The 12751-nt window shown below is 30.4% G+C and overlaps 1 protein-coding gene across 2 annotated transcripts; it reads left to right on the top strand.

Annotated features, from left to right (window-relative positions):
- The first annotated feature begins 300 nt into the window (after positions 1–300).
- LOC140667928 (UDP-glucosyltransferase 2) lies at positions 301–10964 on the top strand. 2 transcript variants are annotated; one of them, XM_072896308.1, is made up of 8 exons: positions 301–758; positions 2556–2626; positions 2721–2819; positions 3069–3208; positions 4244–4449; positions 6978–7197; positions 10053–10272; positions 10639–10964. In XM_072896308.1, the coding sequence occupies exons 1-8, from the start codon at positions 570–572 to the stop codon at positions 10922–10924; spliced, it is 1431 nt and encodes a 476-aa protein (XP_072752409.1). In that variant the 5' UTR covers positions 301–569; the 3' UTR covers positions 10925–10964. The 2 variants fall into 2 exon arrangements, with proteins under 2 accessions (XP_072752409.1, XP_072752408.1); XM_072896307.1 differs by having other exon boundaries at positions 302–758; positions 4244–4557.
- The last annotated feature ends 1787 nt before the right edge of the window (positions 10965–12751 follow it).

Genomic DNA, 12751 nt, shown 5'->3' with positions numbered 1-12751 from the left:
GATTCTTTACTTTTTTTATTGTGTCTATAAATTCCATTATTGAGTTTGACTAATTTGACATTTGTTAATAGAATATCACATATTTCTAAAGATCTCATATATACTTGTATTTTGTGCTCCATCACTTTCTAGTTTTTTTTTCACAATCAATTCCTAGCAACATTAAATTTATCTTGACGATAAAGTTATCATATTTGATTCTACTTTCATTAAGATAACTAAATAGATTTATTGAAACGCGTCGCTCATGTGTGAATGCCGTCTTTGTATTCTCGACGAAATATAAAAAGGTCTGCGCTCGCGTCGCGCACACGAGGCCTGAATTATTTCTCTCGTAAAGCTGAGTGAGAAGCATCCGACCAATGGACAACTCGTTCACTTATTTACCGTCGCCCCAAGCAAACTGATCGTGGAACATGTATTGAATTTTTCATACGTATCGCCCTCGTCTTTTTTCCGTCACTCGGGTTCTTTTTAAAAATTCTTGCGAGAGACCGGTAGCCTCGATTCTTCCCTGAAAGATTGAACGGCCGTTTCGCATCCACGAACGAAAGTGTTCTGTGCCCAAGATGCACGTTGTGACCCTCGTATTGCTATCAGTTTTGCTATTCCGCGCCTTGCAGTACACCCACGGATACAATATTCTAGGTATTTGTCCAAGTGTGAGTTACAGTCACCAACAACCCTTCCAAGCATTGATGAAAGCATTGGCAGCTCGTGGTCACAAGGTTACAGTAGTATCAACAATCCCTTTAAAGGTACAGAAATCTTTGTTTCGTTATATTTTTTTGCCTAACATTTTGTTAACTTGTATCTATTCACCAGTCTAGATACATACATATATATATATATATATAATACATATTACACAAATACGCGTAACTTTAAATATAAATTATCAAGTTTTAAAAAATGTCTCTTTAAATGTAATAAATGCTACAGTCTCATTTTCGAAATGTTTTATAATTTTAACTTACATTATTCACGATTAAAAAAAAATGTTGGCATTTATTATGTTTGAAATTTACATAAGAAATCTTTATCAACTTTTTTCCCAATTATCGCTGTAATTTAATTCTTATCGTCACATATAAAAAAGAATAACCATAAAACCTTATGTTTGTTGCGAAATCAAGACATGGTTTTTGAAAGTTCACGATTATTTTCTCGAAAAACTTTATAGCTTTAGCAACATTTTAGATATATTTCTCTGATCCGTTTAGACATAACCAATCTAAAATTACCATAGCTGAATCCATAAACGATGTATTATTCATTTTTCGCTCTTGGGTACATAAATCATTATTAAAATAAATTTTAACTTATGATAATAGAAAATTATCAATACAGAAGATTAGAGATAGAGAGATAAAGATATAAAAAATCGTTTTTTTTCTAATAGAAAACAAACGTCGAAATACATGTTTTTTTTCTTGTTAAAAAAAATTATTCTTATATTTTTAATATAATATATATAGTCATTAAAGTATATTTTTAAAATTTATAAACTGTTTTGGTATAATAAAGATAATTTATTCAATTTTGATTTGTTTTTGGAGAATTTACCTAATTAAAAATAGTAACTACATAATTATCGCATATATGGCATAATATAAATATACTACACATAGTAAAATATAGTATAATATAATAGTAATTACATAACTATAGCTAATTGGAATACGATCTACAGTTAAAATAATGTAATAATAATTGTTTCAAATCTATCATCTAAAAAATAAAAAATAATAAAAAAATCAACTTGCATTAATTAAAATAATAGATATTAAATATTTTTACAAAATTGAAAGAAACGTTTATTTTTTTCTTTTCTTCTCCAGAAAAAAAACCGTATTTTAGGAAAAAAAATTTTTTTTTTTATATATATATATTTCTAGAAAAAGATATTTTTTTATTCCGCTCATTTCATACTTTTTTCTACTATTATACACTTTCTTTACTCACTTTTTTTTCTGACACTGACATCCTTCTCTCAAGTCCTCTCGGATCGTTCCTCTGACATCTCACTCGTTTCCCCTATCTACCATCTCGTGTACTCTCTCTCGCTCTCTTCCCCTTTTCTATCTCTCTTTCTCTCTCTTTCTAAACTCGAGTTCAAAGTTACGCAAACTTCGTTTAGCTTCAATTTACTTCTACTAACATTTCTCTTTGCTGAATGTGTCTTCTCACGGCTTGATGGTCCTGTTTCTTTCGCGGCAAAATTAGAGATTAAATTATTCACGTAAACTGGATAAAACCTAACTAACGAAAGCATAATTGCCTTGCACACAGACTATCGCGGTACTGAATTGCTTTTTCCCTAAATTCGCAACAATTACTTATTTAATTTTTAAATGCTTTTTAATTAATTTCTTTTATAAGGTTTAAAAATAGCATCGCTATATTTGATCCTATTATATTCATGTTACTTTTATACGAAAAAATAATTGGCGCATAAAAATGCACTCTCTAGTATATTTTATATAATATTAAATATTGTTAAATTTCTTTTATATGAAATTATTCTTTCTTTTTTCAATTTTTTCATTCTTTAGAATCCTCCACCAAATTATGAGAACGTTGACTTGTCATTTTCCTATCAGAAAAAAGATTGCACAGGATTAAGGTACACGAACATATCATATTTATCAAATTTTGTTTAAATCAATAAATAGATTCTTGCAAATTTGGCAAATAATTTCGAATTTTATCTTCTATAGACATATGGGAGCCTATACGTTGCTTCATAAAAATATGTGGGAAGCGAACGAATTATGCAGGGAACAATTATTCAGTCTTGCCATCAACAAGCTTATAGCGTAAGATATTATTTAGCTATAATATATTCATAAACTGTATATATTCAATTTCTGTTTTTAATATTAAGTTACAATTGTGGGTAAAATATTCGGAGATTTCACAAACATTCTAAACAGGTCAAAGCAAGTTAGCCTCAAATTACATAAAACTCCGCGATGTAAATTATTAAAGCGTCTGACGAAACTCACAACGGCTTTAATAATCTTACTTTTTTCACTAAAAGAAATATAACTCGCGTTTGCTTGCAGGGGCAATAAAACATTCGACGCGATCATTATAGAGCAATTATGGTTCCAGTGTTATTATGCCCTCGTAAAGCACTACAATTTCCCGGTGCTGATGGGATTTTTGAGCGTAGGCAACTTGCCCTACGTAATGGATTCTGTAGGTAAGCATGCCGTGCAAGCCGAGGAGGTCGCACAGTTTTATCAGCCTAGGAATTTTATTGTTTGCAAAAGTCGCTCAGCTCGGGAATACGACACGATTGTTCTTTTTTTTACTGGGTTCGTATCCCCATGGGGTGGCACCGTCGACGAACGTCGTTACTGCACACGGAAATTGACGTAAATCGCCGGTAAAGCAGAAAGTGCGAGCAATCGGAGACCAGATCTTTGTGGAAAAGGATAGATTACTTGGTAGTGCTTTAACTTGTACCGGTCCGACCCGAGGAACTGTGGAGAAAAGGTGGCAAGGGACGACGCGACGCGCCAGTTCACCACCATTCGATTTCTTTACCTCGACGTAATTGAAGATACCCGAAAGTACTCTTTCGGATGAACGTAATAGACCGTGAAATGGATCGCTGTGACTGTTACTGAAATATTTCAATTAAAATCGACCGAGTTTCGAGAGAGTGTACTTTGCGCGTGTCGGAGTAGTAACGTTCTTCATTAATTTGACCGAATCACTGAGTGTTTCTAAAAAAATACATATTTGAACATAACATATCGAATTTCTCTCTTTTGACGAGAAAACTTATCGTAGTTATCGTAATTTTTATTTATCTGGAAAAAGTAATAAAAAGTTAGCATGTTGAGCATAATTGAAAGTAGCATAAAATTAAATACATCATACAATAAAATATTTCTAATATATATTTCTAAATATATATGTACTATATTCTTATATGTATTATATTAATAATATATATATATATATATATATATATATATATATATATATATATATATAAGGCACGTATATTTTTATATCCAAAAAATTCAATATTATATTTAAAATTTTTACACATTTTACAGTAAATGTATCTTTTTTTATATCCAAATAGATATAGTTTAACATCTTCTACATTTTTTATACACGTGATTTATATTATTGCAACAGAAATATTTTATTGTGCGATTTTTAAATAAATTTTATGTAGCTTTATTCACAAAAAATGCCACTAATGTTTATACATTTGCAGGAAATCCAGACGATCCTAATTTAAATCCAGACATGGCGTATCCATTCACGGACAAAATGACAATTATTGAGCGTACACAGAATATCCTTTACACAACGTGGACAAGATTATATTATCGGTACTGGCACTTACCGAGGGCTCAACGTATCGCTAACGAATGGGCGTCCGGTGTATCTGTTTATGATATCGATAAAAACTTCAGTCTGGTAATCTTGGGTAACAATCACGTATTCGGTTATCCGAAACCACTACTACCACATGTAATAGAAGTTCATAGTTTGCAAATTTCGGAAAAACCTGAACCCTTGCCCGAGGTAAAGATATACTGTATAAAAATATAAAAATATCTATTATATCGCGTAAATATGAGATTACACGAAAGAAAAAATTTTAGAGAATTATAACAAAAAAATAATATAGCTAAAAGTATTACGATAACAAAAAATAATAAAGCTAAAAGTATTAATTATTTTTTTTATATAATTAACGGAATTTAACTGCATACACTGTGTATACACAAAGTTATATTTATATCAATATAATGTAATCTCAGTTTTTAATATAGGTCCCAATATAGGTTCCAATAAAGGTCGCGATTCTCAATAATATATGTCCCAAAACTAAATATCAAAATCAAATATCCTTCTAATAAAAAATGTTATAATTAATTTGAAATGTCACAGTTATACTTAACAGTTTTTCTTTAGCAAGAATGTCATTAATTTTTGAGTTTTAAACAATTGAAAAAGAGAGACACTTTTCGCAAACTAAACTTTGTAGAATTAAAAGATTAACTAAACGCCTTTTTTTAAATTAATGTCTATTTGCTTTAAAAGAATTTTTAATTTGAGGTTTATAATTATAAAAATATATAATGAAAAAATGAAAACTTGCAAAAAATGATGACTTTTTTTGACATTTTTACTGAAAAAAATCGACTTCAAATTAGCCAGAAAAAATGCTGTAAAACAATATTCAATAGTATCGAAATCCATATATTTCAAATGTAAAATTGTAGACACAACTAATAGTAACAATGATTTTCTATATCGTTTTTTACTTATACTTCAAACCACTTTTAATTGCGTGAATTTACAGGGCAAAAGTAGATTATAAAATAGAACCGAGCAATTTATGGAGTTAAGTACACTCTGACGTTTCAAAATTTATCTTTTATCTAAAAGTTAGTTTTACATCGATTAAATCTTCGTCTTTCGTATAGTTCTAAATATGTCTCGGAAAGACAAAATAGATATATTGTACGAGAATAATTTCTCCCGGGGATATATATACTATTCTCACAAGTGACCAAGTAATAGTCAGTTGGCGAAAGTTTACCAACGACTCAACACAGCGACGTAAAACGTCACTACTATTTACCGCAAACCATTGTCTCCCAAGAGATAGTAAGAAAAATATTATCGAAAGAATATTTCGTTAAAAATCCTTTACATAAAAAAATCGCTTTTATATAATATTACAGTAACTCTTTGTGCTCTTCAATGTCAATCTAGGAACACATGGTCGAAAATATTTGTTTACAACAGTTATTTAATTCTAAGAGATTCAAGCCATGGACTAAATATATATGTATTGTATAAATGAATTATTTAATCAGATTGAAAATGTGTGAGAATCTACGTTTTTTTTATTTTAAAATTGAATTAATGTTGGATTTAAATAGTAGCAATAATATATTAATAATAATTTTATCTTAAATTTTTATATGTATAATAAGATATATATTTAATCTGAGATAAATTTTGTAAACATAAAAAGAATAAAAGTTACTATTAGTATTACTAATTAGTTATTAATAGAAGACACAAGTAGTTAAACGTTTTATAGCGGTCTTTTACCTTCAATGCAATTAAAGTTATCTAAGATTATCACTACGCGCGATAAGACATAAGGTAACTGCAGTTACCACGTGATTTCCGAACAATGTCGAGATGAGAAACGTGATCGCGGCAATGTATGTGTGCTCATCTTTATACAGATACACCAAAACGTATCGAAATCCATAAACACTTGTAATTAATAGGACAAAGCCTTCGGCTACACACTGCGCATATATGAAATTACCATCGCCATGTTTGCCAGAAAAGCCGGGGCAGGTTTCGCAATTAACAAAGGAAGTTGTATTATCAGTAATATCAGTCGCATTAACAGCACAATCGGTTCCATTTACGTCCTAGCATCCTAGCGTCGTAACAGTTGATAATGCAATTTTGCAAATATGAAGAATAATTGCAAATAGATATGTTTAATAAATTAATAATGCTTTTATATATATACAAAATGATATTCAATTATTCTAACCGCAACGAAATGTAGATACAGTTTATTAGGCAATAAAAAGCGAGATATATGCCGCATATATGTAATATTTTTATATTTGTTTTAGAATTTTTTTTATTCATATTTGAAATTAACTACTCTTTATTGAACAAAAAAAAAATAAGCGTAAAATCTCAATGAAAAATTAATTGTGTATTAAATACTTCAATTGTAATGAATCATGTATTAAATATTTCAATTTAACCAAATGCAGCATAGTAAAAAATATTTCTTTGTTTAATACATTTGTTACTTGTTGTTACATGTGATATAGCTACTTTAATTCAAAAAAAAGATATTGCATCTATTGTATCTATCGTATCTATGATATTTTTTAATCTATCTTATCTATTCTCGTCATTAAGATGTATCGAAATTTTCATTCTGGTACCAGGAAATCCGAGAATTTCTGGACAACGCACGGGATGGTGCCATTTATTTCTCCCTGGGTTCGAATCTACAAACTCACCAGCTACCCGCCGGGCCTTTGACCGCATTGTGCAACGCCCTAGGTTCACTCAAGCAAAGAGTTCTATTGAAACATGACGGGTACATGGCCATTCATCCGACCAACGTCAAATTTGTGAAGTGGGCGCCCCAGCAAGCGGTCCTCGGTAAGACTGCCTAAGGCTAAACTGACCACCTCTTTACTTCGTTCTCCTCGAAAGAAACGGATCAACCACCACAAAATATGCATTCACAAAGCGTTTAGATGAGGAGTATTTTATTTCGAAATTTCTCTGTGCATGCAAATCGGAAATCAATAAGATTACAAAAAGGATAGACTGTGAGAATTTACCTCACAAATCTTATTTCGATTTTTTATCTTTAGCTCCCCCTCCCTCCCCCTCTCTCTCTCTCTCTTTCTCTTTCTATCTATCGATCTATCTATCTATTTATATATATATATATATATATCTATATATCTATATATATATATATATAGATATATATAGATAATCTATATATATATATATATATAGATAGATAGATAGATAGATAGTTAATGCTTTATGAAATTTTTTCCAAGGAAAAAATAGCTTCTTGAAATAGTTTGTCGTATTTACTTGCTTATAAGTTTAATAATAAATGCTTCATCGAATTCAAAAGAAGCTATTTCTACCTTAGAAAAAATTTCACAAAGCATTAACATTGTTGTTGTAACTTTTTGATATTTATATCTATAATAATAATGCATATATTGAAATATCGTAATCGAATATGATATTAGCTTTTAGAAAAAATAAATTAAAAATAATATAATCTATTATATTTTTAATTCCATCTAATATAATTCAAAAACTTGATGTTCCAAAATTAAAAAATTAATTAATTATAGTATTTATTATTAAAATTAAGAGGAGGAATCATATCAAACTCTATTCTATATTCTTTTCTCAAAAAGTTTAAACATGTTATCGGGTTAATATAATAAACATCATTAATCAATTCAGCCATCGTCGTTAATCGCAAACGATAATCATTGAAGCCAAGTCTTACTAACTTTCTGGAATGTACTGGAACTTTTCAAGCATGAGCGAAATGCAAAATTCCAACTTAATTGTTCGATAACGATCTCGTAAGAACCTCGTATATTGCCAAAGCGCTCGACTTCTCGTTCGTTATTATACCATAAACGAGTTGGGAAACTTATACTTGAACCGCTAACGATTACACTCTTATTTCGTTAACATATACAACCACTCGGATTTGTCGTCCTTTCGTCGGGAATTAAGAAAAATTCAGCATAACGAAAACTGGAATAATGATAACGACGCCGTATCAACTGTCACTTGCAAACGTTATTCAACAAAGCTGCAGCGTTGACTTTTATGTCGGTATCATCCACAAAAGACATTTTCCTCGATTAAATGCAATATTCTTTAGACGTAATATTCTTCATAATCTTGGAATTTTTTAACGATTCAAACTTATAATTATATTCGCGGTATCGTTTGACGCGAAGCACAGAACAAGTTTCTCTTTAGATCCAGAAACACGCGACTGGATTTCAACCAAACAAAGTCTCAGCGATTGGAACGGCACAGTATCCCCGCGTTTCGAAATGATCATCAAAGCCGTCTCCCTCTCCCTCTCCCTCCCTCTCTCTCTCTCTCTCTCTCTCTCTCTCTCTCTCTCTCTCTCTTTCTCTTGATCGAGATCGAGATGACGTTACTCGAACGTTTGAATTGGACCAACGTTTGCCTTCCTCTCTCGCGACACATCAAAGAGGAAAGTAACGCGGAATATAAGAAAGGCCGATGCACACGTCGATAGCAGGACTACCTTTTGCACCTTTGGAAGAATGAAATCCGCTATTTTTGTGGAAGCCGCTTAAAGTATCGAAACAAACAAAAAAAAAGAAAAATTGCCAGCAACACCGTCGCAAGGAAAATACGACCACGAGCTCGTATAGCGGAACGAAGCGAAACGATAACTCATGACGCATGCAGCGGTGAAATTCTCGCGGGAAATTCTGACAAACAACTCCTGTTGGCAGTAACGCAACGGGCTCGATGCAAATGCACAAGCGTGCACAAAGTTTTATACACATTGATAGACAGGCAATGGTTGCCTCCACGAAAAACGTAATGTTGAAAATGCGTAAGTGAAGAAACGACGTAAGTGAAAGAAATGACGCAATCATATCAGAATATCAGAATTTTTCGAGATATAATGACTTACTTTTTTAGTATTGCGTTCAATATATCGATTTCTGCAATATTTTATTTAATCGGAAAAAAATTTTTTTATCTAATTTTATTAACAGATTTTTGTACTTAAATTTTATTTACATTCAAATAAATGATAAGATTTTATTATTTTAATTAACAGAGACTTAATTACACATTAAAAAACTCTCCCTTCCTATTTTTTTTTTAATTTTGATATATATATATATATATATATATATATATATATATATATATATATATATATATATATTGAGAGCGAATAGAGTGAATAATTATACATATATAACTGTTGCGCGCAAATTCCCAGTAAGAGGTAAAATATGTTTTTCTGATTGTGAAGTGTATCGCGTTATGTGTAATGAAAAAAAAATCTCACTCCGGTATTCGTGAATGCAAAAAAGTGCACATCGGGCAGAATTTCGTCGGAAATTCCCCACGTGCGTTGATACTCGAACGCGATCAATCGACCGTAAAGAGCGACGCGAAAAAAAATAAATATAACAATGCGGACATTTTTATGAAATCTCGCGCCGTATCTCCCGTGGTCGCTCGTGATTAACCGCTGCTAGAACTTTGTTCCACCTCTCGTAGCTCTCTTTTTTACTTTTCCCCTCCTTTTTTTTTTTTTTTCGTCACATACTTTTTTTTATACTGTCCCACATGCAATTCGCCTCACCGCTCGTAAATGCTCGGCGGCAAATAATCCGTGAAGCATCATTTTACGATACTTTATGTACTTACGCCGCTTTTATATTATATATACATATATGCAGCGCATCCCAGGGTGATGGCGTACGTGATGCAGGGCGGATTGCAGTCGTTGCAAGAGGCAGTACACTACTCCGTACCGGTAGTCGCAATTCCCTTTTTCGGGGATCAACTTTTCAACGCACGTAAAATCCTAGACGCCGGTATCGGACTGACACTGGACATCGACACCATGACCGAGAGCTCTATCGTACAAACGCTCCGAGAGATCGTCGAAAATAATACGTGAGTATGAACGTAGTTCTAACACAGAATCGCTTCGACAGTGTAATCCTTCAAAAATTAATCCCTGTAGGACTTTGTCATATTTTAATCGCTATTCTTGAATCGTATGCATATAATGATATATATATATATATATATATATATGTACCTAAAATTGAGTAACTTACAATCTACGCGATTGTTAAATTATTTTTTACGTAAACTGAAACATTATATAGTCCTTAAATTTTTCGCAGCTATGTAACAATAATATGATAACATAACTTTTAATAATATTAGTTATTTTTAAAAGTATATCAATAGCTTTTAAACTCTAATTTAAAAAGTACGATTAACTACTATATTTTGTAAAAATTCTAATTACAGATATCTGAACAATATCAAATCAATGTCCGCAATTGTGCAAGACGAACTGATAAAGCCAATGGAGAGAGCAGTGTGGAATGTAGAGCATGTATTAAAATTTCCAAATTCGAAACATTTACGGTATTATGGACGTGATATATCATGGATAGATTATTATGCAACATATCTGTATCTGAGTGGAGGTCTCGCTCTTTTATTATATATTTATTACATATTAAATATAAAAAATATTGGCACTTTTATTAAAAACAGATCAACAACTAGTTTGAAACAAAAGTTTAATTAATAACGATAATAATTAATAAACAAAAATTGATTATATGCAGACAAAAGAATTAATTTTTCAATATAAAATTACTTTTATGTAATGTTTATAATAAAATATACACATATGTAGATAAAATTTTAGTCAAATTACGTTCTTTGATTTTTTATTTAACATTATATTTATATCATTTAAAATCGCTTTCTAATATATATATATATATGTGTGTGTGTGTGTTTCAGAAGTATTTGTAAAGTTGTTTTAAATGATAGATATATAATAATGTTAAATAAAAAATCGAAAAATATAATTTGACTAATAAAATGTTATCTACATATATGTATATTCTATTATAAACATTACATAAAAGTATAATTTTGTATAATGAAAAAACAACTCTTTTTTGCATATAATCGATTTTTGTTTATTAATTATTATCGATATTAATTAAAAGCTTTCGTTTCAAATTATTTGTTTATCTGTTATATATATATACACATATATATATGTTTTTCGAATATTTTGTGAACAATTTTTATTATATTAATTATGATTAAAAAATATATTCATACATCCAAATTAAATGAATTAAACATAGATGATAATAAAATAAAAAAAAATTTACATTCTTATTCTAACATTAATTTTTGTATTATTGTGCTACATCGATAAGCAGAAAATATATTGATAAAGTTGTTTACCAACATTATTACGTACAGTCGATAAATCAGAAAGTTAGAAATCTGTAGTTACCTATATTTATAGTTACCGACAAATAATGATAAAACAAAAATACAATTATATATAAATTATTGTAATCATTCAGTTAGATCTCAAAATACAATTATATAAAATATTGTAATACAGTTAAATCTCAAAAAAAGCATACATTTTTCGATATGATTTTTGAACCTGTTTTACTTTATTTTTTCTCCTCGTTTATTTCTCTATTATTACAAAATATTATTTACTTGGTTTCAAGTTGAGATTTCTTTCAAGTGATAGTATCAAAAATACCTTTGCAATTCTTCGGTGAAAAAAAATTGTAGCTGCGTGTGCGCGAATAGTCGGTGTATCATTATATCACATAATGTAGATGAAAAATATTCAAATTTACATAAGCTGCAGTAAGTTCATCGTTCTGCATGTCACCAAACCAGCAAATCCGGAATTCGTCATCTTTTCGCCATCCCTCAAGCTGCGATTTCGACGATTCGCACATCATACTCTCGCGACACGATAATTCACTTCATACGCGGCACTTTTAATCTGACAATTGTCTTGATATTTTGTAACTAACTAAGTCTACCAAATATAATAGGTCCAAGAATCACTTCGATTCGAACTCCGATTAATTTCGACGACGATTACGCGGAGCGAATTTAAACTCCGACCAACACACTGCACTTCAACGTTCCGTTTGAATTATCTTAGTTGTTTTGAATTGTTAGCTATAATTGTTTGTCCAATCAGAAGAAAGAAATTTTTGCGCCATTTATTGTGATTGGTCAATCGCTTGATTAACCAATCAGAGCAAAGTAACCTTTGTCCTTTTCGTTCTGATTGGTTAATCAAACAAATAGAAGCATTTGCCATGCTCGTCTAATGTGGCGTCCTCTCGCTCATCCGTTTCTACACTGACGCATATTAAAGGCTGTTTCACATCGATTTAAAGAAGATAATAAAAATATAACATATAAAACATCTTAGCTGCTTAAATGGTTAATATTGATATTATTATATTATTTAATGGAATATATATGAATTATTTCATCTTTAAAATGTTTATATATATATATGTATTACATTTGCATTTACGGTGAGATAACTTTGTACAACAGCCTTTAT

This window comes from Anoplolepis gracilipes, chromosome 7 (genome assembly GCF_047496725.1).
Source record: "Anoplolepis gracilipes chromosome 7, ASM4749672v1, whole genome shotgun sequence".
Lineage (NCBI taxonomy): Eukaryota > Metazoa > Arthropoda > Insecta > Hymenoptera > Formicidae > Anoplolepis > Anoplolepis gracilipes.
Note: the sequence above shows the minus strand (reverse complement) of the source record. Positions and strands in the feature narration are given on the sequence as shown.